General features: G+C 40.0%; 1 protein-coding gene across 4 annotated transcripts in view; it reads right to left on the minus strand.

The window, feature by feature from the left end:
• tecpr2 (tectonin beta-propeller repeat containing 2) overlaps positions 1-27,097 on the minus strand; it is a 133,736-nt gene that overhangs the window by 62,540 nt on the left and 44,099 nt on the right. For all 4 annotated transcript variants that reach the window (XM_059958917.1, XM_059958911.1, XM_059958909.1 and 1 more), the window contains 5 exons: positions 17,968-18,420; positions 14,622-15,628; positions 14,169-14,352; positions 13,702-13,875; positions 7,291-7,471 (listed from right to left, as the gene is read on the minus strand). In XM_059958917.1, coding sequence (XP_059814900.1) covers positions 7,291-7,471; positions 13,702-13,875; positions 14,169-14,352; positions 14,622-15,628; positions 17,968-18,420 — 1,999 coding nt within the window. The remainder of the gene's footprint in view (positions 1-7,290; positions 7,472-13,701; positions 13,876-14,168; positions 14,353-14,621; positions 15,629-17,967; positions 18,421-27,097) is intronic.

The following is a 27,097-nucleotide window of genomic DNA, read 5'->3' on the forward strand; positions in this document are numbered from 1 at the left end:
TTGGAATGTGTCCTGGCCTCAGCGAAACAAAGCCACTGATAACGGCCATTGTCTCTTGGAGACGGAATTGTGTATTGAGTACTGTACTATTCATTGAAGCCCCTCAGGGGATGACCAGAGTGGGCTGGTTGAGGGATTGCATCATCCCAACCTGATTGACATCTGAGACCCCGTGAGTAAGGATAAAAGAGGGTCTGGGGAACAACCCCTTTAGACACACCAGGAGAAACGCTAGAAATCTCGTGACAGCGTTTAATAGCGACAGCTGGTGGGGGCTCGTGTGCGTCCTTCCCTTGCCTGGGATTGGTGGGCTCACCACGGAAGAACGGCTTAGCTAAAGGAGAGGCCACAAGTGAACGGCCAAATATTTGTATATTTGCAATGATATTATTTTTGTGTATTTTTACTAATAAACTGTTAGTAAAAATTACTAACAAAATTTACTGTTAAATTTTGTTTAACAGTTACTGTTAAACTGTTAAAAATAGTACCATCAGACTTCAACGGACCTCTCTATCTTTGCTGGTAAGTGACCCAGTTACGGGGTTCGTAACAAAGTGGGGGCCTCGTCTTGGGATTTGATACCAAATTGGAGGGCCAGTGAATCGGGCTTTTAAGTCCAAATGTGGGTCTGGTTGTGCGGGTCACCAGACAGGAAACCAGCAAAGATGGACGTTGATGAATTTATAGAAAACCCGACTCTGGAGGTGCTAGAAGCTACCACAAAGTCGGACTTGATAAATATTGCGAAAGGACTAAATCTCGCAGAGGTGAGGTTGTCGATGAAAAAGCGGGAGGTGCAGAGGGCCATAACTCAGTATTACATTGTGAAGAATGTGTTTTTGGCTGAGGTATTGGAAAATATCCCTGAAAAGGTACCAGCTAGTGGGATGGCTCAGTTAGAGTTGGAGAAATTGAGGCTAGACGCATGAGGAAGAGGGAGCATGAGCTCCAGCTAAAGGAGTTAGAGCAGGAGAGAGCTGAGAAGCAGAGGGAGCACGAATTTGTTAAAACAGCTGGAAGCAGCTGAAAAAGAGAAGGGCCAAAAAAAGAGAAGGAAAGAGCTGAGAAGGAGAGCCGAGAAGGAGAGCGAGTATGAGGAGAAAGAGAAACAGAAGCAACATGAGTTGGACATGGAGAAGTTAAGGCAAGAGCGAAGAGCTCAAGGGCCAGACCGAGAGGAGAGATTTAATGTTAGTCAGGAGTTTAGGTTAGTACCTCCGTTCGAGGAGACGGATGTTGAAAGTTATTTCTTGCATTTTGAAAAGGTGGCAGTGAGTCAGAAGTGGCCCAAAGATCAGTGGGTGGCGTTGTTACAAAGTGTGTTAAAAGGGAAGGCACAACGGACATATGCGGCGTTGTCCATGGAGGAGGAGGAGTCTGAGAATTATGAGAAAGTAAAGGAGGCCATTCTTCGGACCTATGTATTGGTACCTGAGGCCTATAGACAAAAGTTCAGAAATTTAAAGAAAGGGTGGAATCAGACGTATGCAGAGTTTGCCTATGAGAAGGGTGTGCTCTTGGATCATTGGTGTGCAGCAGAAATGGTGGAAGATGATTTCTGGCGTCTCAGGGAGTTAATTCTGATTGAGGAATTTAAAGGTTGTGTTTCGGATGATATCCGGATGTATTTGAATGAGAAGCCGAATAAGTCCATCTCCGAATTTGCTAGGTTCGCAGATGAATATGCCCTAACCCACAAGACAAAGTTTTCCTCGAATAAAAGTTACCAGAGAGACTGGGAACGGTAGAGAAAGCCCGCCGGCTGAGGCAGAGATTCAGCTGGGAGCTAGCGGTAAAATTAAGGAGGAGGAAAGGCAAGATGGCAGGAGAGGTCCTGGCTTGACCTGTTTTAATTGTGGAAAGGTGGGTCATATTGCATCTAAGTGCCTTGCTCCGAGGAAGGAGACAGGAAAGGGGAAAGCAGCAGTCCCTACAGGATGTATTGTGGTGATCAGTAAATCGATGAGAAAGCCCCAGGTAGACAGAATATGAGAGGGGTCTGAGAAATGTATTTCAGAAGGAACCATGTCTGTGAAAGAGGGAGACACACCAGTTCCAGTGCGGATCTGGAGAGACATGGGAGCTGAACAGTCATTGATTCGCAGTATGGTACTAGGTTTTGGTCGCAAGACTGGAGAGGTAGCTTTGAGAGGCATAGGAAAAGGGACAGAAGCGGTGCCCTTACATAGGATCATTATAAATTGTGAGCTGGTATCTGGACCAGTTGAAATAGGGGTGCAACCTGTATGCCTGAGAACTGACGTAGACCTCCTTCTGGGTAATGATTTAGCTGGTGGTGACGTTTGGTCGGCCATGGAGCTGACGAGCCAGCCTGTAAGTATTGAGGACCCGCCCCTAGATTCCAAGATCTATCCCGCATGCACGACCACTCACAGCATGTCGAGAAAGGCAGCTGAGAACAAGGCCAGTATCGATTTGGCCGAGATGTTTTTACCGACCCTGTACCAAGAGGGTTTAGAGGGTGGTAAAACGGAGCATAGGAAAGTGAAAGAGAGTAAGGGAGAGGAGGTAGACCTGCCCTTAGCCAGGAGGATATTTATAGAGGCACGGAGTAAAGATGAGAAACAGATAAGGCTGTTAGAAAGCCCAGGGTTGGACATGGATGATCTGTCTGGTTTGGCAGAACTGTTTGAAGAAGTTGAAAATTTCAAATGTGTTCCCGATAATGAAATGAGGGCAGTCCTAGATGAAAAGGATGCCATTACCTTGAAGAAGTCTGCTGGGTTGGCAGATGAGGTTGTTTTAGCCCACGGAGTTGAGTTTACTCCAGAAGGGAGTTGCCCAGACAGGAACTGGAAGGATCAGGGGAACTTAGAATTTGAAAAGGGTATGGGTATTGAAAGCCTGGAAGAGGCAGATGTCCCGTTTGAGTGTGTTCAAGATGTGGATGCACGTGGTACTGAACCTAGTAAGGGAACTCAGAAAAAGTCTGAGGTATTTGATTCAGTTGAAAAGGAATGCAGTCTTTGTTGGTCAGATGGACTTGGTTCAGTGAAGAAAGGGTTAACCTTGGTACTAGTGGGAAGTGAGAATTCCCAGTTGTTTGTTTTCGAAGGTGTGTTAAAAGCTAGTGAGGAGATAAAAGGTGGTGAGGTGAATATTATTATTGAAGGAAAAGGGAAAAGTGTAGTTCCTAAATTGAATGAAGAAAATTTTAAGTCTGGATTGATGTCAGAAGCAGCAACCAGGCTACAGAGACAATGGCTTGGTAACAGGGTGCCTGCGAAGCAATTACAGGTTGACTTGGAATGTAAAGGTGCCCCACACACTATTGTTATTCAAGAGTGTGCTGTGAAGAGGCAGAATTTGAAATGCTGTTTGGACAAAGAGGGATCGCTTGCAGAGTTTAAACTGAAACCTAATAGCATGAAGGGTCCTGAAGATAAAACTAACAACTTGCTTAAAATTAAAGAATTGTGTGGAAATTCAGAAAATGGTCTAAGTTTGGAACACATTGTTGACAAAATAACTCCTATGAAAGGAGCATGCGAAAGCCTATTCCACACTAGTATACAAGCTAACCACGTGGGAGTTAACTGGAAAAGGGGCGAGGGTTGACAGGATGCCATTTTAAATAACAGGATCCGGTTTTAAGGGATTTCGACAAAAGACAACCCCATGGAAGATTGACTGTTAAGTTTGAAAGTAGAATAAAGATTAGTATTTGCATGAACTTTTGTAATATACACGTAAGTTAAGATCACAACTCTTTAGTTTTTGGTTGCTGAAGAAAAGGAATAAAAATAGGTGGTCATTAAATTGGAGTCTGATGCTACAAGTATTTATTAAGGAACAAGATGTTAAGATATTAAAGGAAGTGACAATGTAATCGCTAACTGTTTAGATGCTGAATTGAATGTATAACTGTATTACTCTGTAGTGGGAAAAAAAAACTCTTTTGTATTGTGTTAGATTCTAAAATCCTGTAAGACTCTGTATTAATTCATTTTTACCGGTGGTAAAAATCTTAGAAGGAAGGGGGTGTTATGAATGTGCAGCAACTCTGAGGGGCCGAAGGGTACAAAGTCACCCCCTCCTTTTTGAGAATCGCAAGATCGCTATTAATTTGGGTTTGGGACCCAGGAAATGAGAGAGAGTCACGCAGAATCCACAAGGTTTGGAATGTGTCCTGGCCTCAGCGAAACAAAGCCACTGATAACGGCCATTGTCTCTTGGAGATGGAATTGTGTATTGAGTACTGTACTATTCATTGAAGCCCCTCAGGGGACGACCAGAGTGGGCTGGTTGAGGGATTGCATCATCCCAACCTGACTGACATCTGAGACCCCGTGAGCCAGGATAAAAGAGGGTCTGGGGAACAACCCTTTTAGACGCACCAGGAGAAACTCTAGAAATCCCGCGACAGCGTTTAATAGCGACAGCCGGTGGGGGGCTAGTGTGCGTCCTTCCTTTGCCTGGGATTGGCGGGCTCACCACGGAAGAACGGCTTAGCTAAAGGAGAGGCCACAAGTGAATGGCCACACCAATGAGACTCCGATGGATCAAAATCATAAAAGGAAAGCCGGCAAGTTTTTCTCCCAAAACTCACTCTCTCTCCAACCATTGCAAACCCAGCGGTCCCCAAAGGCTGCAGCCTGCATGAACTGAGTGACTTTATATTTCCATCGGACAATACATTATCCCCTAGACAATGATAGAGCTTATTTCTTATTGATTATTATTATACCTGCACTTTTAGATTTAGTATTGACGACGTATATTATCTGTGTATTTGCATTGATATTACTTTTGTGTATTTTTACTAATAAATACTGTTAAAAATAGTACCATCAGACTTCAACGGACCTCTCTATCTTTGCTGGTAAGTGACCCAGTTACGGGGTTCGTAACAAGTTTAAGAGACTACTAGACAGGTATATGGAGGAACTTATGGTGGGGGGTTATATGGGAGGCAGGGTTTGAGGGTCGGCACAACATTGTATTACTGTACATAGAATATACTATTCTGAGGTTCCGGTGACATCATCGTCAAGAATGCCAGCTTAAGTCACTAGCTCCTCCAGAAAAACGCGTATTAAGCCCCGTTATCCCATCAAATATAGTATTTTTCGAAAAATATTTGAACTGAAAAGAGGGGCAAGAATGGGGGAAAAGAACGGGAATAAAAAAAGCGACACTGCGGAGCCTGCGTCGGAGAGGAGTACGGCAAGCAGCTCTCCGACCCGACCGCGTGCTAGCGAGGAGGCTACTGGGTCTCATTCAGGCGAAGCGGCGAATATCTTCAAAATCCTGAAAGAAATAATGGAGGTCCAGAAAGAAATAAAGCAGCAGCTCCGTGATATTAAGTTACGCCAATCAAAAAATAGCGGTGGCAGAGACTCGCATTGAGAAGGTGGAAGATCGCGTTCAAAACGTGGAACAGATACTAAGTAAGACAATAAAAATATTACATCACCAAGAAGGTAAACTGCTTGACCTGGAGGGAAGATCACGGCGGAAAAATATCAGAATCTACAACGTTCCCGAAGGAGCGGAGGGCTCGTCTATGATGGAGTTTGTCGGAAAGTTATTCCCTTGGCTATGAAGCTGGAAGTCGAAAGAGCCCACCGCGCGTTAGTCCCAAAACCTACCCAGGATAGAAAGCCACACTCAATAATATTTAAATCCCTTCGGTACAGCACCAAGGCGGTGATTATACGAAGAGCCTGGGGTAAGAAGAGAGTGTTTTTCGACAATAAATTAATATATTTCGACAAAGATTACGCCCCCCCCCCCCGCAGTCCTGCAGAAATGCAAAGAATACCCTGAAGTAAAGCGAGTACTAAAGCCAAAAAAAGATTACATTTCAAACTCCGTACCCTACTAAACTTTGAGTGTTTTATGACGACAGGACGCAGTTGTACCAGACAGTGGAAGAGGCGACTACAGACATGAAGGCCAGAGGGTTGCCCGTCAGCGTGACCAAAACGAAGGAAAGCCTGACTGAGGAATTATCCCGCTCCACTTGGGAAATAGTGCGAGAATCGAGAAGGCAGGTGACGGGAGGAGGCCGAGAGAAATATATCAGGAAGAGACCAAGAGTTTCCCAAAGACAGTCCTCACCCCCTTCAGAAGAGCCATAAGGTTTGGCTAACTTTAAAAATGTTGAGAAGCTAAACGGAAGTAAAAGTACACGGTGATATACCTATCTCCAGAAATACTTATTATAATGTGGATTTTATATTACTTAGTTGTTATTCTTTATTCGCTCACTTACTCCTTTCTCCCTACCAAAATGAGAATATATATATATATATATATATATATATATATATATATATATAATGTGTGTGTGTGTGTGTGTGTGTGTGTGTGTGTGTGTGTGTGTGTGTGTGTGTGTGTGTATGTGTATAATGTGTGTGTATATACACAAAGGTATGGATGTGTGTGTCTGTGTGTATGTATGTATATATTTATATATATATGTATGTATGTATGCATGTGTGTGTGTGTGTATGTATATGTATTTGTGTGTGTGCATATATGTATATATAGGAGTACACAGGGAAATCTTTTCTGTGTAATGGATTTGTTCATTGACTTTTATGAATACTGCAATGGGGGCCCTCAACTCACAAGGAGGAGGGCTTATCCCCCACAGCTAGACATTTCCTCTAGCTCAACGCAGGGTCATCTACAAAAGACCTCAGCCTTTGAATCACACATTTGTTGCCATTTTTGTTATTATTTGCGTTTCTTGGTTCTTATTTGTTCAGGGAGTAGATTGATTAAGTTTTATTCTAATTTCAATGATACATTGACAGATAAATATAGATGGCTAAGGACAAAGTAAAATTCATTTCTTTTAATGTCAATGGGCTATTAAATCCAATCAAATGTAAGAGAATTTTATCCAATTTGGAACAATTTGATTCATACTGGGAAAAATGGTTTAACTACATAATGCCTCATAGGCCTGATTTTATTCTCACAAATCAATAAATCTGTTGTAAAAAAAAGATCACTCCCTACTTGTACAAAGTTCTTTCCTTGTGCTTGTTTTTTCTTTCCACTCTTTTCTAAAAGTGTATACCTCTTATAAATACTTTGTGGAGATTTGTGATATATATGATTATATGATATATATGTACAATGTCTGAAATACATCTTATAGAAATGTTTGTTTGATGATGAACTTTAATTTAAAAAAGAACATATTATTCTATGTACATTAACCAAATCATGAAAGTAATCTAGAATGGATGTAAAGAATTGTCCAAGAAGCATCTGAAGAGGCACATTGCAACAAAAGACAATTCTTCCTACCTTACAATATCGGACACCCACTGCTCTCCTTCTGGACAAAAACTACTGATGCCTTTTCTGAAGAGAATTGTCCGCTGCTCTGTCAGAGCCCACACCACGTTATTCTTGGAAATAATTTGCACTAAAGGACAAGGGCAATCCACCTTCACTGCTCTGGCACATGGACGATCCGCACTAAGGCCTTAAGATAAAGAACCACAAAGAACATCTAAACTGAATACAATATTAGACATACCACCATAGGAAATTGTACAAGCTTTAATGCAATTGATTACATTTAAACTTCAATTTTTGCTAAATACATGCAAATAAAAAAAACCAAGCTCAAAACAGTTAAATAAACAAAGTAAAAACAGCAAGATAAAATGTAGAGAGGCAAGAGAGAGAAGCAAGAATAATGCACACTTTCAAAACACTAAATGTCACTAAAGCATGTCACAGGTAATTTTTTTCCTGAAGTATAGTAATTCTGTTTTTTTAAAATCTTTTTATTAATTTTCAAATAAGCATAATAAGAAAAAACATCGAGTACAGAGAGCTTGAGAGTACATAATTAATAGGTTAAAATACAAATACAAACAGTTAATAATCCACATATAATAGCCTCCCAAACTCATAGTAGGTTACAAAGAATAGAAAAATAAGAAAAAAAACCCCCAAAAAAAACACAACTAACCTAACCGACATGGGCTATTGTATTATATCAAGCATACACAGTAGAGTCAATAACTCCGCACTTCTATCCAAATAATGTCAGTTTAACTCATATGAAAATGTTGGATAAATGGTCTCCAGGTTTCTTCAAATTTATTTGAAGGGATAAATTGAGGTGAGTGTATTCTCCAGTCTCTCATCCATAAGTTTCCCGATTGCGTCCGAAGTTAACAGTTCTTTAGTCAGTTTCGATTCTTTAGTTTCTCAATATTTAGACATTCTGATGAGTTGAAAATTAATTCAAAAAGTCGAAAAATAATTCATAGATATCAACCCCTTTAGAATAGGTATAAAAAGGTCAGTTAGGGGGTGATTGTAGGTAAAAAGTAAAAGGATTGGAGTGAAGCTTAATGCAGCCTCACCCCATAAGCGCCATCTTGAGAGCTTGGTAATTATGTTGACAAACACAAAACTACGTCATATAAAAAGTATTATAAATAATATTCCTCCCTCAATGCTGAGAAATTGCACACATGGCCTCAGACTATTTAAAATACGCTAAAGAAATATGTATTTAGTACCGAAACAAATCAATAGCAAAAGCACTAAAACTGAGTCAAAGAGGATGACAGTGGTTTCAGTCATTGAAATCCAGGATAGGGACAAAAGGGAGGTTGTTAAATTCAAAGAGGAGGTAGCTATGATGTCAGAAGTTTCACTTAATTTACTGTACCCACACCAAGATCACTTTTAAACCAGCCACACACACAATGGCATCCAACCTGTACTTAAATAAAATCAGTAATCTTCATGAGATATTAAAAACAAGAGCAGTGTAAGATATTGGCTTATATTGCATGGGGAAAATGAACAAGGTATTGTGTGGTCTAACAATAACTTTTCTATTTTTTTCTATTACTTGTGCAGAGGAAAACAAATGTCTGATTTCTTGCACACAATAACTATATCTGGCACTGAAGTCACTCTAGACTTATGATTTCACAGGCCATGAGAACCTTGAGAAAATCAGGGCTCCACTTCAGAAGGGTGCTACGACAATTGGTGCAGTAAAAATTCTCCCAGACTGTCATTTGTAAGGAATATCTTAATAATTGGAAGCCTTTGTGTAGAAAGGAATAATTGATAAGGTATCTGAAACTGAAGGAGAAAGCTGAAGGGGTGCACAAGATGCATTCACAATGACTTACATGTAATTCTGCATTCTACCATCTATTTTCTCAGCATCCTTCTGCACGGATGCCCAATACTTCATAACATTCTTGTGACCAGTAAAATCATGCTGATGTATCATTATATTCCATGTTCTGTATTCTATACTGTATCCATATTCTAGATCTTTGCAGCTTTTCTTACAATGTCACAGAATAAATTTATTGTTATAGGCATACATAGACAGGATATAAATGCCATGAAACTTATATTTTTGCAGCAGCAGTACAGTACATTACAAATACGACATGAGTTAACATAAAATAATGCAACATAAATTATACAATACTTACACAACAAGTTTAACTACATTAGTGCAGGTTGAGAGAGCAAGAGAGAAAGAAAGATATAGTTTGAGGAACTTAGCATTTTTCACGTCTGTTCAAAAACCTGATGGCAATGAGGAAAAAGCTGTTGTTGAACTGGAAACGTGAACTTCTGTACCTCCTGCCCAATAACAGCATTGAAAGAGGGCAGGGCCTGATGGTGGGGTCCCTAATGATGGATGTCTTCTTCTCAAGAGGTCACCTCTTGCTGATGTCCACAGTAGTGGGCAGAGTTGCATCCATGATGGAAATGGCCAACTCTACCACTCCTTGTAGCCTCGAGTGTTCCTGTGCATTGGACTTTCCATTGTCAGGCTGTTATGCAAGCAGTTGATATAAGCGGTTGCTACTGCGACCCAGTGCAGAAGTGCGTGAATGGTGGTGGACAGGGTCCCATCAAGCAGGCTTGCATATCCTGTATAATGTCGAACTTCTTGAGTGTTGAGGCTGCACTCATCCAGGCAAGTGGAAGTATCCTATCACACTCCTGACTTGAGCCTTGAACAAGATGGATAGGTTTTTGGGAGTTAGGAGGCAAGTTACTTACTGCAGGATTTCTAGCCTTTCACCTGCTCTTGTAGCTCCATTGTGTATTTGGCTACTCCAGTTTCTGGTCAATAGTAACCCGCGAGATACTGACAGAGAGGAATTGAGTAAAGGCAATGCCACTGAATGTCAGGGGGGTTTGTTGCTTGATTCTTTCCTTGCTGGATACCATCATTGTCAGCACCTGGTACCTAACAGCTCAAGTTGAGTTATTCTCCATTTCTTGCTGCATGTAGACCATTTCATTATCTCAGCAATTATTGAACAAACATTTCCATTTCTGACCTTACAATTGAAGGAAGCCATTGATGAAGCAGCTGAAGCTGTTTGAGCCTTAAAAGTTACCCTGAACTTTTGCGGAGATGTCTTGTTTCCTACTTGGCATATAAAATACTGCTTTAACGTGAATAACAGCTTTAAAAGTAGCACCAAATTTCATCCTAGTAAAGGGCAAGCTGATGGTATGTCAACATATTCCCTTCATTGAGTTTTAAATAGAAACAAGATCACACGCACTGCTTTAACCTTATGTATTTACAAAGAGGAAGGTCAGTTTAAGTCTCCATTGAATTCACTTGGCTGCTTAACTTAGCAGCCAATTAAACTCAGAAAACATTGCAAGCTACAGAAAACATGGAGCAGAATGGATTTGAAATCTTTAGCATGAAACTTAAAGAAAATGTAGCATCAGATTGTGAGGTTGAGGAGAAACTGGGAGATACCTAATAAAATCAAGACTTGTAGTTGTATGCTGACTGGAATTACCCATATTCTCAGTATGAATTGAATTGAATTGACTTTATTTCTTACATCCTTCACATAAATGAGGAGCAAAAATCTTTATGTTAAGTCTCCATTGCAATGTACAATCACAGTAGTTTATAATAACTTATAATAAATAGAATAGTCAATGTAATATAGAGTAAACTCAAGTCAGCATGAGTTCATCATTCTGATGACCTGGTGGGAGAAGCTGTCCCAGAGCCTGTTGGTCCTGGCTTTTATACTGTGGTAACGCTTCCTGAATGGTAACAGCTGGAATAGATTGTGGTTGGGATGGCTTGGGTCCCCAATGATCCTACGGGCCCTTTTTATACACCTGTCCTTGTAAATGTCCTGAATCATGGGACATTCACATCTACAGATGCGCTGAGCTGTCTGCACCACTCTCTGCAGAATCCTGCGATTAGGGGAGGTACAGTTCCCATACCAGGCAGTGATGCAGCCAGTCAGGATGTTCTCAATTATGCCCCTGTAGAAAGTTCTTAGGATTTGGGGGCCCACACCAAGCTTCCTCAACCGTCTGAGGTGAACGAGGCGCTGCTGTGCCTTTTTCACCACACAGCTGGTGTGCACAGACCACGAGGTCCTCGGTGATGTGGATGCTGAGCAACTTGAAGCCGTTTACCCTTTCAACCCCAGATCCATTGATGTCAACAGGGGTTAGCCCGTCTCCATTCCTCCTGTAATCCACAACCAGCTCCTTTGTTTTTGCGACATTGAGGGAGAGGTTAGGGGAAATGGAGGCAAGATTTTTAAAAATGAAGGTCAGGACCTTTTTTTTTAAGAAAACAATACATTTATTGGCTATAATGACAATGGCAGGAGCAATCCACATGCAAGGGCAATGGGGTGTGCTGGAAGGATATTTCAGTGAGGTTGCAGGGCAGAAGAAAGTGACCACGTGATGCTCTTATAAAGTGACTTTTCTTTGAATTTTGCCAACATGGTTAACCTGAACTTCACTCCAAGAGACAAACCCTGCAGCTAACATTACCCAGCAAACTACCAAAAGTTGCAACAAATTTGTATTATTCAATTGATGGCATAATTCATAAATACAACTACTTTCTCAAAATGTGAATTAACTATATTTCTTTACCGCTACAAACTGGACTATACCGGATTTGAGAAAGATATGCTGTAAGGTATCACTACTAATGTAATGGTTTCCTGTAGCAGCAATGTTTGGGTTATTACTAGAGATAACGGGGTTTGGAATGCTGGGGCTATCCAATAAGAGAAATGTTGTTCTTTCTTGTGAAACTGGAATAGAGATTTTCGCGGTCTTTTGCCGGGGAGAGATGAGGAGAGAAGACGTGAATGGAGAGAGCTGGAAGACCACCGGATGGAGTGCACTTGGAGAGAATCCGAAGGTCAGTGACGATTGGAGGACCTCGATGGTGAATGAACGGCTTATTAGTGAGCTCCAACATTGTGCAATAGACTTTTTAATGAGAATGGGCCCTTTTTCTTTTTTTTGTTTTCTTTACTAACCATATAGTCAAATTAAGAATGATAAAGCTCAATCGTTTAATCACATATTGTGTCCTGTTTATTATTTCATGGTACTGATTTGTAACAGGGGTCACATCGTGCAGCATCCATCCAAATGAGATTTCTTAAGTTTGGCCAGGCCGTGGGTTATCACCCCCTATATTAAGTCACTAGCCAAAGCGAGAGTCACAACCTGAAAACTTCTACAGATGTACCGTGGAGAGCATTCTGATGGACTGCATCACTGTCTGGTATGGGGAGGGGGTCTATTGTAAGGATCATAAGAAGCTAAAGAAAGTTGCAAAATTAGTCAGCTCCATCTTGGATACTATCCTCTGTGGTATCCAAGACATCTGCAAGGAGCAGTGCCCATTATTAAGGACCCCCATCACCTACGACTTGCCCTTTTTTCATTGTTACTATCAAGGAGGTGGTACAGAAGCCTGAAGGCACACACTCAGTGATTCAGGAACAGTTTCTTCCCTGGTCATCTGATTTCTAAATGGACCTTGAACCCATGAACTCTACGTCATTTTTAAAAAAATACTGTTTTTGCACTTTTTAAACTTTAGTATTTAATATATATATACTTGCTGTAATTGATTTACTCATTTTTTTCCCCATATTATCATTTATTGGATTGTACTGCTGCTGCTAAGTTAATAAATTTCACGGCATATGCCGGTGATAATAAACCTGATTCTGATTCTGAAACCTTAGACAACTGCTATGTTAAAATCATTTTATTCCAAATTCTAAATCTTTAAATTTAGAGCTTTTGAAAATTCAAACTTCCGATTTGCAGTATTTCAAATATTTTAGGATTACTGTTACATTAGAAGGTCATGTTCCTTAAAGAACACAGAATGCAAAAGAAGCTTTTAAAATTTCAATTTTAAGCATCCAATGAGCTTCAAATTATATATGGATGCAGTTTTATAGTAATTTGAAAATTTTCAGTTCTCATTATAAAAAGGAATTACTTATTCTAAATATTACATATGCTGGCTTTCTAAAATACGATACAGCACACTTAACCGTTGAAAGAACTCTCCAAATAACCTCTTCTGTCTGTTTATACAACAACACATGACAAGTTTCCATTTATTTTACCAACATTAGCTTTTCAACTTTCCTATTTTGCTGTAGTGACAATACCTCAAAAGTACTGGTTAGACCATGGAATTATGATGAAATATACAAATGCAAGGCTGCTTTTGTCTAAAAATGTGCCAAACGTTTGATAATATATGCAGCAAGCAATTCAACAATTGTGCAATTATATTATTTGTCAGAAAATATACTTAAAGATACACACTTCCAAGGATATTTTTTGCTTATTTTCACTCTATGGTTTAAAGTATTATTTCTGAAATACCTGTTTGCAAATACAGTTCTCCACTGGTTTGAATGATCCATGCACTGTCATCACTTAAAGCAACATAAGCAGCACAAGGTAAGGCCTCGTACCAATGTCTCTTTCCCTTCATCGTCACTTTACCACAGGCAAATGCCTTGCACGATTTTTGTTCAATTTTCCACAGTAACACACCTGCACAGAGGTAAGTTCAAATAGTTCAAAGATTGGAAAATCAAAGCAGGAATACATTTCAATTCATCAAATTAAAACTGGCCTTGTAAGTGAAACAAAAAAAAAACTGTATGCACAAAAATCTTTGCATAATTAAACTCTCCTTCACATTCTGTAAGCACATCAGTATATTTTAACACAAATATAAAATTGTGTGGAAAAATCTGTGCAAATAGCTTTGAATTTATTGAACAACCTATTCTAGAAATTCAGAACTTAAGAGTTTAGTAATGAAAATGCCAAACTTCACTAACCTGAAGGCGATACTGCCACCTGCTGGACACCATCTTCAAACTTTTGCCACCTCAGACTAGTACCAATAAAGGGGCTACAGTATAGACCACCCTTGCAATCCAAACACCAGACATGCTTTTCAGAGACTACTAAGCTAGAGATACTGTAGCCAGGGCCTAAGTACCCCATCCAGCTCTCAGCAAACTGTCAACAAAAAAGTTAAAATAAACATGTCAACAAATGTTTGTATTACAAGACCCTTTTCCTAAAAACTACTTTACCAAGTGTCAAAATGTTAATAAATGTCAAATTTTACAATGATCATATTTACATGATAGACAAAACAATTGCTATACACGTTACTGTTATCAAAATGGTAAAAGATAGATGCTTAGAAAAACCAAAAATGTACATTAAAATTTTAAAAATTAGACTCAATAGCTGTTAACTTAAATTTACTTTATATACATCACCTGATCAGATTTTAAAAGTTCCACTTCATCTGCAGAATCTTGGGATACTGCACCTAATGATTCGCCAGCATCGTGACTGGGAAAGAGTTCAGCCACACTGTTTGCAGATAATGAATGAGGAACTCCATGACCATAAATATCATCCTCATCGCTGGATGATGAACACGGTTCTTGGGGATTCTGCCTTTCAGAGCTGCCATTGTCAGTAGGACCTACAGCCTCCAATACTTGTGTATCTTCAACTGGATCTAACAATTGTGGCTCTTTATATAAAACATAAAGTTGAGAAAGTCCTTGAGTTTCTTGTTTGTTCGGATCTTTATCTGGAGACAGAATTCTCATTAGTAATGCATGTCGCTCATCCAAATATGTTTCTGAGCTTTCACTTAAAGATTCTTGCAAATGAAGACTACCAGTCAACACTGTATTTTCTGGATCTTGACATTTTAGTTCCAAGGATTCACAGTTGTGGGTTTCGTCAATCATTGTTCCTCCCAAGTCTGCTTGCAGATTCATTACTGGCTCAGAACAATTCAACAATGAAGCCTTGTCAGTGGGCTCATCATTTTGATCACAGTAACTGTCTAAGTTTTCTAACTCCACAGAAGATCCAGGAACCGAACATTCTGCAAGACTTGGATGATCAGACGAAAACAGATTTTCATTTATTTCTCTCAAAGATTCTGTCGAACAGTCTAAAGGGAGAGGATCTTCTTGTGACGCTGGTACCAATTCAGGAAGTTGGGTTGAGCTGAAAAGATTGTGACTGTCCACATTCTGCAAAACGTTATTTGAGTCCCTACTAATCTGGCTCTCTTGTTCAGGGTAATCTGTCATCAAGTGATCCAGACTGCTACTCAACAAGCTCAGTTGATCTGACAAGTCACAAGTTGTGGCTACAGAACTATCAATGGCAAAGTCACTTAAAGGTGCAGGCTCTGAAGTTTGAGAACTATTGGAATAGTCATTTTCATGTTTTACCAGGCTGCCTTCCGATGTCAAGCTTGCTGCATGTAAAGAAAAAACATAATCACTGATATATTGTTTCTGCAAATCAGAAAACTAGATCTAGGGATAACTTGTCATACTCAACATCAACAAATTGTACTTTTCCCCATACAGAGCTATAGAATAATACAGCATGGAAACAGGCCCTTTGGACCATATGGCCCAAGATGCCTATCAAAGCTAGCTCCGTTTACACCATATCCCTTGTAAAAGTGGCTCTTGTACACACATTTCTTTGACACAGCTGGCCGATAGGACCTCAGAGTAATCTCAAACCTTGACAAATTTACCCTGCAAGTGTTTCCCCAATAGTTCCGCCAACTTGCCCAAGATTTCACTATTAATGTACCTTGGCGGCAATTCACAATGGTCACCCCACCAATCAATACATCTTTGGGATGTGGAGGTGAACTGGAATACGATATTACCATAACAATTACAGCACGGAAGCAGGCCATCTCGGCCCCTCTAGTTCATGCCGAACGCTTACTCTCACCTAGTCCCACTGGCCTGCACTCAGCCCATAACCTTCCATTCCTTTCCTGTCCATATACCTATCTAATTTTACTTTAAATGACAATACCAAACCTGCCTCTACTACTTCTACTGGAAGCTCATTCCACACAACTACCACCCTCTGAGTAAAGAAGTTCCCCCTCATGTTACTGCTAAACTTTTTCCCCCTAACTCTCAACTCATGTCCTCTTGTTGGAATCCCCTACTCTCAATGGAATAAGCCTATCCACATCAACTCTATCTATCCCCCTCATAATTTTAAATATGTCTATCAAGTCCCCCCTCAACCTTCTACACTCCAAAGAATGAAGACCCAACTTGTTCAGCCTTTCCCTGTAACTTAGGTGCTGAAACCCAGGTAACATCCTAGTAAATCTTCTCTGTACTCACTATTTTGTTGACATCTTTCCTATAATTTGGTGACCAGAACTGTACGCAATACTCCAAATTCGGCCTTACCAATGCCTTGTACAATTTTAACATTACATCCCAATTCCTATACTCAATGCTCTGATTTATAAAGGCCAGCAAACCAAAAGCTTTCTTCACCACCCTATCCACATGAGATTCCACCTTCAGGGAACTATGCACCATTATTCCTAGATCACTCTGTTCTACTGCATTCTTCAATGCCCTACCATTTACCATGTATGTCCTATTTGGATTATTCTTACCAAAATGTAGCACCTCACACTTATCAGTATTTAAACTCCATCTGCCATCATTCAGCCCACTCTTCTAACTGGCCTAAATCTCTCTGCAAGCTTTGAAAACCTACTTCATTATCCACAATGGCACCTACCTTAGTATCACCTGCATACTTACTAATCCAACTTACCACCCCATCATCCAGATCATAATCACAGGGAGAAAATGCAAAGTCCACACAGACAGCACTCAGAGATAAGGATTAAACAGTCACTGAAGCCGTGATGAATCAGCTCCACTATATGCATCATTGTATTATGGCATGGACAAACATTAATAGTCTTGCCACTTAAGTTGTTATTAAAATTTACAGTTGAATCAGTCCTGTTGAGTTTCCCACAGCACAGGATATTCTTTGCCCAGTATATCAAGGCTGCCATCACTACTGTGCTACAGAAAATTCAATGCTATAGCTTCGTGCTTCCCCAAAACTAGTACAACTGTTAGACAATAATTCTATCTTTGCGTGAATAATGCAGTGATATGTCTCAGGGATTTTGAAGGTGCATTATCAAACAAAATTTGACATTGCCATACAAGATGATGACAAATGTTGCAACAAAAAAGCCTAGATTTTAAGAAGAATCTTGAAGAAAGAAGGGGAGGTGAGGTATAGGGAGGAAAGTTTAGAGTTGAAGGCTTGGCTAATGGTGAAGTGATTGACAAGGGACAACCATGGGAAGACTGTAGGTATTGCTGAAGGCCTGCAGAGTTAGAGCTGGATAGGTACAGGTGCAGGCAGGGACATCAAAGGAATGTGCATTTTACATTTGAGGTGCTACATGATGTGATTTCAATGTGAGTCCATGAACACATGGTAAATGAGCAACAAACTTGGATATTGTTGAAGCAAGAAGAGTTCTGAACAAGCTTAGAGGGCACAGTCACAAAAGTGGCAGAAAAGCTGGGAGGCAAAGATGAGATACAGAATTTAACACAGATGGCCTTTCTGATTACATGGATGCAAAGCTCATTTTAAGGTCTAACACAATTCTAAAACCTAATAGTCTAATTTGGTCTTGGACATTTTCCAGGGAAAGGAAGTTAATGACTAAAGAACAAAGGGAATCTGAGTTGACAGCAAATGCATAAAAAAAGTTTACAAAAAGAATACCTTGCTTTCGTTTCTTCTTCTTTTTTACGGAAACAACAACCAGTTGTTGATTGAATTCTTCCATGTTCATTGCACTGAACCTCTCCAAGGACTCTGGGACTTTTGTTAATGTAACAGGTGAGGTAAGTGTTCCTACCTGGTGTTCTGGAGTGGTTACGTGGCTAAAAACACTAATACTACTATTGAGAGAACTGCTTCTGCTTCTGGGCTCACTAGTGAATGAACATCTTCTTTCTGTTGGTTCGTCCCATGCTTGTTTTTCACCATCATTTCTGGTATTCAGACTTGGCGACTGTGCAGGCTCAGAGGATGGTGGCTGTTGCATCTCAAATGAATCAGTTCTTGAAATGTTATCATCATTTTGCATTTCTCTTGCGTCAGTTGAGCTCTTTCTTTCATGAACTGATTCACTGCAGGTGGTTGCTGTCAGAGAGCTTAAATGGGATTTTACACCTGAAAATGCAATTACACAAACATTAAATATGCACCTGATTTACAACTGATAGAACATTTGGCTGATGCTTAGGGACCATGAAGGTCATAATTTCTACAACACAGGAGATTCTGCAGATGCTGGAAATCTAAAGCAACACACACAAAATGCTGGAGGAACTCAGCAGGTTAGACAGCATCTATGGAAATGAACAAACAGTCAGTGTTTCAGGGCAAGACCCTTTTTCAGTCCTGATGAATAGAACAGTGCCAATTTCATTTTCTTTTAAACTCAGTCCTGCACCTACGTTACTTTTTCTTAATAAGGAGTGACTTTCAGGGATCTACAGCCTTCAGATCTTTCAGTTAGTTCATTCCCATGGATACTGCCTGACCTGCCGAGTTCCTCCAGCATTTTTATGTGTGTTACTATATAATTGATACAAACTGTTGTTGCCCAATTCTATTTCCTGCTCCCTAAAAGTCACACTTTATTAGAAAAAAGTATTATTCTATAGCTGTAGAAGATTATGTACCAATAAAAAGATTTCAAAAATGAAAATGACTAAAAAAGTAATGTGGATACAAGACTCAGTTAAAAATCAGCAGCTTTCTTTCATACGCAATTCAAGTTTAAAAAAATCTAATATTAAATTTTAGCCTTCTGCTTAGAGAGCATCTTGGGATTGAAAATAATTCATTGATTCTGAAGAGGCTAATGAGCCTAATGTGAGAATGTCAGATTCTTCCACAGTCTGGAATGTGATGGCTGATGGGGTGGCGAGTAGTTGCTGAGGTGTCTGCTCCTTTGAGAGCTTACACAGGGCCTTTGTGTCTTCCCTCCTCCAATGCAAAGCTCTCACCGCCAAACTGTATACTTATCCATTTAGGCATGGATCAGCGATCCCATGGACTCAGTGGAAGAGTCCAGGGAATATCTGGATTCCCTGGACACAGCAATTTAGATGAGCCCTAATAGCTTACTTGGAAATTTCAGAGAGCAGTTCAGCTGAAATAAACCACTACAAATCCAAAAAAAGACAAAACTGGATTACACAGAATCTATCTTTGCACCTGAACTGACAATAATAAAAACTGCCCTGTCAACCCTGTAATATCCTCCCCGCTTGTGCCGAAGTTGGGAGATCCATCTCCTAGATTAGTCAAACAATAGCCTGTCAATTGGTCAATAAGGTTCAGTCACTTGGCATTCAGGATGAAGTAGTAAATTGGATTAGACATTGGCTTTGTGGGAAAAGCCAGAAAGTGGTAGTAGATGGTTGCCTCTCTGACTGGAGGCCTGTGACTAGTGGTGTGCCGCAGGGATCGGAAAACGATCTGGATAATGTAGTAAACTGGATCAGCAAATTTGCAAAATGCACCAAGATTGAGAGTGTAGTGGACAGCAAGGAAAGCTATTAAATCTTCTAGTGGGTTCTGGACCAGTTGGAAAAATGTGCTGAAAAAATGGCAGATAGAATTTAATGCTGAGAAGTGTGAGTTGTGGCACTTTGGGCGAACACACCAGGGTAGGACATACAGAGCAAGCAGTAGGGCACTGAGGAGTACGGTAGAATAGAGGGACCTCAGAATTCATATTTATAATTCCTTGAAAGTAACGTCGTAAAGTCTATAGGGCCGTAAAGAGAGCTTTTGGCACAATGGACTTCATAAATCAAAACATTGAGAATAGGAGTTGGGATATACATTGACGTTTGTAAAACTTTGGTGAGACCTAATTTAGAGTATTGCGTGCAGTGCAGGAAAGAAATAAGACTGATTGAGTGCAAAGAAAATTCAAATTGCTGGGATTTGAAGACTTGAGTTATAGGGGAAGTTTGAATAGGTTAGGACTTTATTCCCCAGAGCGTAAGAAGATGAGGGCAGTCTTGATAGCGGTATACCAAATAATGAGGGGTATAGATAGATTTGCAGTGACACAAAGATTGATGATGTTGTGATCACATAGATGATTGTCCAAGGATACAGTGGGAAATAAATCAGTTGCAGATAATGGGCAGAGAAGTGGCAAATGCAGTATAATCTGGGCAAGTATGAGGTGCTACATTTTAGAAGATCCACCATAAAGGGGGAGTACACAATTAATGGCAGTATCCTTGAAGGCATTGACAACCTATAGTTCCAGGTACACGGCTCCCTAAAAGTATCCACACAGGTTGATAGGGTGGTAAAGAAGGCATATGACATGCTTGCCTTCACTAGTCGAGGCACTCATTCAAGAGATAGCAAGTTACATTACAGCTTTATTAAGCACTGGTTAGGCTACATTTGGAGTATTGTGTTCAATTCCTGTTGCCTCATTAAGGATGTGGAGGCTTTGAAGAAGATGCAAAGGTGGTTTACCAGTATGCTGAATCAAAATAAGAATCAGGTTTAATATAACTGATATTTTTCATAAAGTTTGCTGTTTTGTTATTTGATATTTGCTGGGAGAGAAGTGGGACAAACTAGAGTGGCGGGGGCTACGGGGAGATTTGATAGGAAAGAATACCAGGATTGAAATGTTTAATACTAGAGAAGGCAAGAGGGAGAAATTACAAGGGAGATGAGTGCTGCAGGTTTTGTTCTTAAAAAACACAGTGAATAATGGGTGCCTGGAATGCATTGCCAGGGGTGATGGCAAATGTAGACAACATAGTTTAAGAGATCCTAGAGTGGTACATGAATATGCAAACAAGGCAGAGCTACGGTCAATGTAGGGGAAGAGGGATTGAATTATTTAAAAATTAAATTAATTAGGTTGGCATGAAGAACCTGTCCTTCCCTGAGCTGTGCGATATTTGACGTTACTCAAAATTCAGCTAAAGGGAGGAAATAATTAAGCTGGAAAGGGTACAGAAAACATTCAGGAGAACGATACTAAGACAAGAGAGTTATAAGGAGAACCTAGATTTTCCTCCAGGAATGTAGGAAGCTCAGGGGTGACCTTATAGAGGTATATAAAATCATGAGGTGCTCAGATAAAGTGGACGTGAAATGCAACTTTTTCTACATGGCCAGCAGTTACTGGATGGAATGAGCTGCAAGTGGAAGTAGTAGAGGTGGGTATAATTACAATATTTACAAGACACTTATACAGATGGGAAAAGTCTAGAGGAATATTGGCCACATGTTGACTAATGGGTAGATAACTTGGTTTGCATGTGGTTATCCGAACAGCCCATTCCCTGTAACTCCCAGGAGGATATAACAAAAGGAAGCAAAATTTTGAAAAGGGAACTGAAGCTATCAATTAAGATAATCAAGGTCATTATGTTCCTTTTCAAGTGAACAGAAAATCTACAATTTCCAATATCCATTTAATATTCACAGATGCAATCCTTGCAGATACACAGCATCTCAAAAATTTATCCACTGTTACACCCAGATAGATCTACAATCTGAATATATTAAAAATGATTTGAATATTAGTATGAGCTACATATAATATGCCCACCAAACATTATGCTGAAATGAGTTTGATTCACCATTCCAATGGGAGTATCTGTCAAACGCACTTCACTAAAGATTCCAAGAATTTTTTTGGGGGGAGATTTTTAAATTTTTCAGTATTTGCAATCAAGGAAATCTTCACTGACTCCAGTTTTGCTCCCCCAATATTCTTATATTGTTCTATTCCTCCTCTGTCATAATATAAGTAATTTTGTCAATTATAGTTTTTTTATGAATGAGATGAAACAAATTGTGATATAAACAATTCTGAGTTCAGCATACTCTTGAATCCCACCTGATTCATACCAATCTTAAAACTCAGAGGCACTTCGATGAAATTATGATACAAGGTTACAACTGATATGAAAAGCATGGGAGCATTACTGGTCTTATTTTCAGGTCCACTTCTGCACCCTCATGTCCACGTGCCCCATGGCCACATTTTCAGACTTCAAGAAAATCAAGTGAAGGACATTAATACATTTTTCTTTTCAGTTTTTTTAATAATGATCTATGCTACCTTAGTTTCCAAGTACATATTAATTTTCACTTGACCAATACAATCTTTTAATGTGGAAAGTAACTTTGAACATGGGATACAAGATCATGAGACTGTAAGGTATAGGAGCAGATTAAGCCATTTGGTCCATCGAGTCTGCTTGATCATTTCATCATGGCATGATCCAATTTTCCTCTCAGCCCCAAACTGGCCCAGAGTCATCAAACTGTCGTCATATGACAAGCCATTCAATCCTGGAATCATTTCTGTGAACCTTTGAGCCCTCTCCAGCTTCAGCACATCCTTTCTTAGATAAGCAGCCAATAACTGCTGGCAGTTCACTAAGACAGGCCTCACTTTTATATTCTACTCCTCTTGAAATGAAAGCTAATTTGCCTTCCTCACCACAGACTCAACCTGCAAATTAACCTTTAGGGAATCCTGCACAAGAACTTCTCAAGTCCCTTTGTGCTTCATTTTTTTGCATTTCTCTCTATTTAGAAAAAGGTCAATCTTTTCATTTCTTCTATCAAAGTGCATGACCATACAGTTCCCGACACTATTCCATCTGCTAGTTCTTTGCCCATTCTCCAAATCTGTCTAAGTCCTTCTATACCCTCCCTATTTTCATTTCCTCAATACTACATGCCCCTCCACCTATCTTCATATCATCTGCAAACTTTGCAACAAAGCCAGGTCAATTCCATCATCCAAATCTCTGACATATAATGCTAAAAGAATCAGTCCCAACACAGACCCCTGTTGTACAACACTAATCATCTGCAGCCAGCAGAAACGGTTCCCTTTATTCCCACTCTTTGCCACTTGCTCATCGGCCACTGTTTTATCCATGGTAGAATCTTCCCTGTAATACCATGGGCTCGAAGCCTGTTAAGCAGCCTCATTTGAGACACCTTGTCAAAGTGCTTCTGAAAATCCAAGTACACAACATCAATCGATTCTCCTTCGTCTATCCTGCTTGTTCAAAGAATTTCAACAGATCTGTTAGAAAGATTTGCCTTTGAGAAAACCATGCTGACTACAGCCCATTTTATCATGTGCCTCTAAGTACCCCAAGACTCCATCGTTAATAATTGACTCCAATATCTTCCTAACCACTGAGGTCACACTAACTCATCTATTGCCTCTTCTTCTGCCTCTCTTCCTTCTTGAAGAGTAGAGTGACATTTGTAATTTTCCAGTCTTCTGAAACCATTCCAGAATCTAGTGATTCTTGAAAGATCATTACTAATGCCTCCATGATCACTTCAGCCACTTCGTTCAGAACTCTGGAGTGTACACCATTTGGTCCAAATGAATTACCTATCTTCAGACCTTTCAGCTTCTCAAGAACCTTCTTCCATAGAGGTGACCCCAGACATCTGGAACTTCCAAAATACTGTTAGTGTCTTCCATAGTGAAGACTGATGCAAAATACTTATGCAGTTCATCCACTAATTCGTAGTCCCATTTACTTCTTCTCCAGCATTGTTCTCCAGTTTTCAATATCCATTCTCATCTCTCTTTTAGTTTATGTATCTGAAGAAATTTTTGGTATTTTATTTTAAAATTATTAGCTAGCTTACTTTTGTATTCCTTCACCTACTTTATTACTTTTTTAGTTGCCTTTTGCTGTTTTTTAAGTTTCCCAATCCTCTAACTTCCCACTAAATTTTGCTCTATTATATGCCCTCTCTTTGGCTTTAACGTTGGCTTTGACTTCTCTTGTTAGCCACAGTTGTGTCATCTTGCCTTTAGACTACTTTATCCTCTTTAGGATGTACATATCCTGTGCCTTTCAAATTGCTTCCAGAAATTCCAGCCATTGCTGTTCTGCTGTCATCCCTGTCAGTGTTCTTTTCCAATCAGTTCTGGCCAACTCATATAACGTATAACCATATAACAATCACAGCACGGAAACAGGCCATCTTGGCCCTCCTAGACCGTGCCGAACTCTTAATCTCACCTAGTCCCACCTACCCGCACTCAGCCCATAACCCTCCACTCCTTTCCTGTCCATACACCTATCCAATTTTACCTTAAATGACACAACTGAACTGGCCTCTACTACTTCTACAGGAAGCTCATTCCACACAGCTATCACTCTCTGAGTAAAGAAATACCCCCTCGTGTTTCCCTTAAACTTTTGCCCCCTAACTCTCAAATCATGTCCTCTCATTTGAATCTCCCCTACTCTCAATGGAAACAGCCTATTCACGTCAACTCTATCTATCCCTCTCAAAATTTTAAATACCTCGATCAAATCCCCCCTCAACCTTCTACGCTCCAATGAATAGAGACCTAACTTGTTCAACCTTTCTCTGTAACTTAAGTGCTGAAACCCAGGTAACATCCTAGTAAATCGTCTCTGCACTCTCTCTAATTTATTGATATCTTTCCTATAATTCGGTGACCAGAACTGCACACAATATTCTAAATTTGTCCTTAGCAATGCCTTGTACAATTTTAACATTACATCCCAACTTCTGTACTCAATGCTTTGAATTATAAAGGCCAGCGTTCCAAATGCCTTCTTCACCACCCTATCTACATGAGACTCCACCTTCAGGGAACTATGCACTGTTATTCCTAGATCTCTCTGTTCCTCTGCATTCCTCAATGCCCTACCATTTACCCTGTATGTTCTATTTGAATTATTCTTGCCAAAATGTAGAACCTCACACTTCTCAGCATTAAACTCCATCTGCCAACGTTCAGCCCATTCTTCTAACCGGCATAAATCTCCCTGCAAGCTTTGAAAACCCACCTCATTATCCACAATACCTCCTACCTTAGTATCATCGGCATACTTACTAATCCAATTTACCACCCCATCATCCAGATCATTTATGTATATTACAAACAACATTGGGCCCAAAACAGATCCCTGAGGCACCCCGCTAGTCACCGGCCTCCATCCCGATAAACAATTATCCACCACTACTCTCTGGCATCTCCCATCTAGCCACTGTTGAATCCATTTTATTACTCCAGCATTAATACCTAACGACTGAACCTTCTTAACTAACCTTCCATGTGGAACTTTGTCAAAGGCTTTGATGAAGTCCATATAGACTACATCCACTGCCTTACCCTCGTCAACATTCCTCGTAACTTCTTCAAAAAATTCAATAAGGTTTGTCAAACATGACCTTCCACGCACAAATCCATGCTGGCTACTCCTAATCAGATCCTGTCTATCCAGATAATTATTAATACTATCTCTAAGAATACTTTCCATTAATTTACCCACCACTGATGTCAAACTGACAGGTCTATAATTGCTAGGCTTCCTTCTAGAACCCTTTTTAAACAATGGAACCACATGAGCAATACGCCAATCCTCCGGCACAATCCCCGTTTCTAATGACATCTTAAAGATCTCCGTCAGAGCTCCTGCTATCTCTACACAAACTTCCCTCAAGGTCCTGGGGAATATCCTCTCAGGACCCGGAGATTTATCCACTTTTAAATTTCTTAAAAGCGCCAGTATTTCCACCTCTTTAATCGTCATAGGTTCCATGACTTCCTTACTTGTTTCCCACACCTTACACAATTCACTATCTTTCTCCTTAGTGAATACCGAAGAGAAGAAATCGTTCAAAATCTCTCCCATCTCCCTCGGCTCCACACATAGCTGACCACTCTGATTCTCTAAGGGGCCAATTTTATCCCTCACTATCCTCTTGCTTTTAATATAACTGTAGAAACCTTTCAGATTTACTTTCACCTTAGTTGCCAAACCAACCTCGTATCTTCTTTTAGCTTTTCTAATCTCTTTCTTAAGATTCCTTTTACATTCTTTATATTCCTCGAGCAATTCCTTTACTCCATGCTGCCTATATCTATTGTAGACATCCCTCTTTTTCCGAACCAAATTTCTAATATCCCTTGAAAACCATGGTGCTTTCAAACCTTTAACCTTTCCTTTCAACCTAACAGGAACATAAAGTTTCTGTACCCTCATAATTTCACCCTTAAATGACCTCCATTTCTCTATTACATCCTTCCCATAAAACAACTTGACCCAATCCACTCTCTCTAAATCCCTTCGCATCTCCTCAAAGTTAGCCTTTCTCCAATCAAAAATCTCAACTCTAGGTCCTGTCCTGTCCTTCTCCATAATTATATTGAAGCTAATGCTATTGTGATCACTGGACCCGAAGTGCTCCCCAACACATACATCTATCAGCTGACCTATTGCATTCCCTAACAGGAGATCCAACACTGCCCCATCTCTAGTCGGTACTTCTATGTATTGTTGCAAAAAACTATCCTGCACACATTTCACAAACTCTAAACCATCCAGCCTTTTTACAGAATGAGCTTCCCAGTCTACATGTGGAAAATTAAAATCTCCCACAATCACCACCTTGTGTTTACTACAAATATCTGCTATCTCCTTACACATTTGTTCTTCCAACTCATGCTCCCCATTAGGTGGCCTATAATACACTCCTATCAGTGTTACTACACCTTTCCCATTCCTCAATTCCACCCAAATAGCCTCCCTAGAGGAGCTCTCTAATCTATCCTTCCAAAGCACCGCCATAAGATTTTCTCGGACAAGCAATGCAACACCTCCTCCTCTATCACACCTGAAGCAACTAAATCCAGGAATATTTAGTTGCCAATCACACCCTTCCTGCAACCATGTTTCACTAATAGCTACAACATCATAATTCCAGGTATCAATCCACGCTTTAAGCTCATCCACCTTTCTTACAATGCTCCTAGCATTAAAAT

Source organism: Hypanus sabinus, chromosome 2, assembly GCF_030144855.1.
Source record: "Hypanus sabinus isolate sHypSab1 chromosome 2, sHypSab1.hap1, whole genome shotgun sequence".
NCBI classification, from domain to species: Eukaryota; Metazoa; Chordata; class Chondrichthyes; order Myliobatiformes; family Dasyatidae; genus Hypanus; species Hypanus sabinus.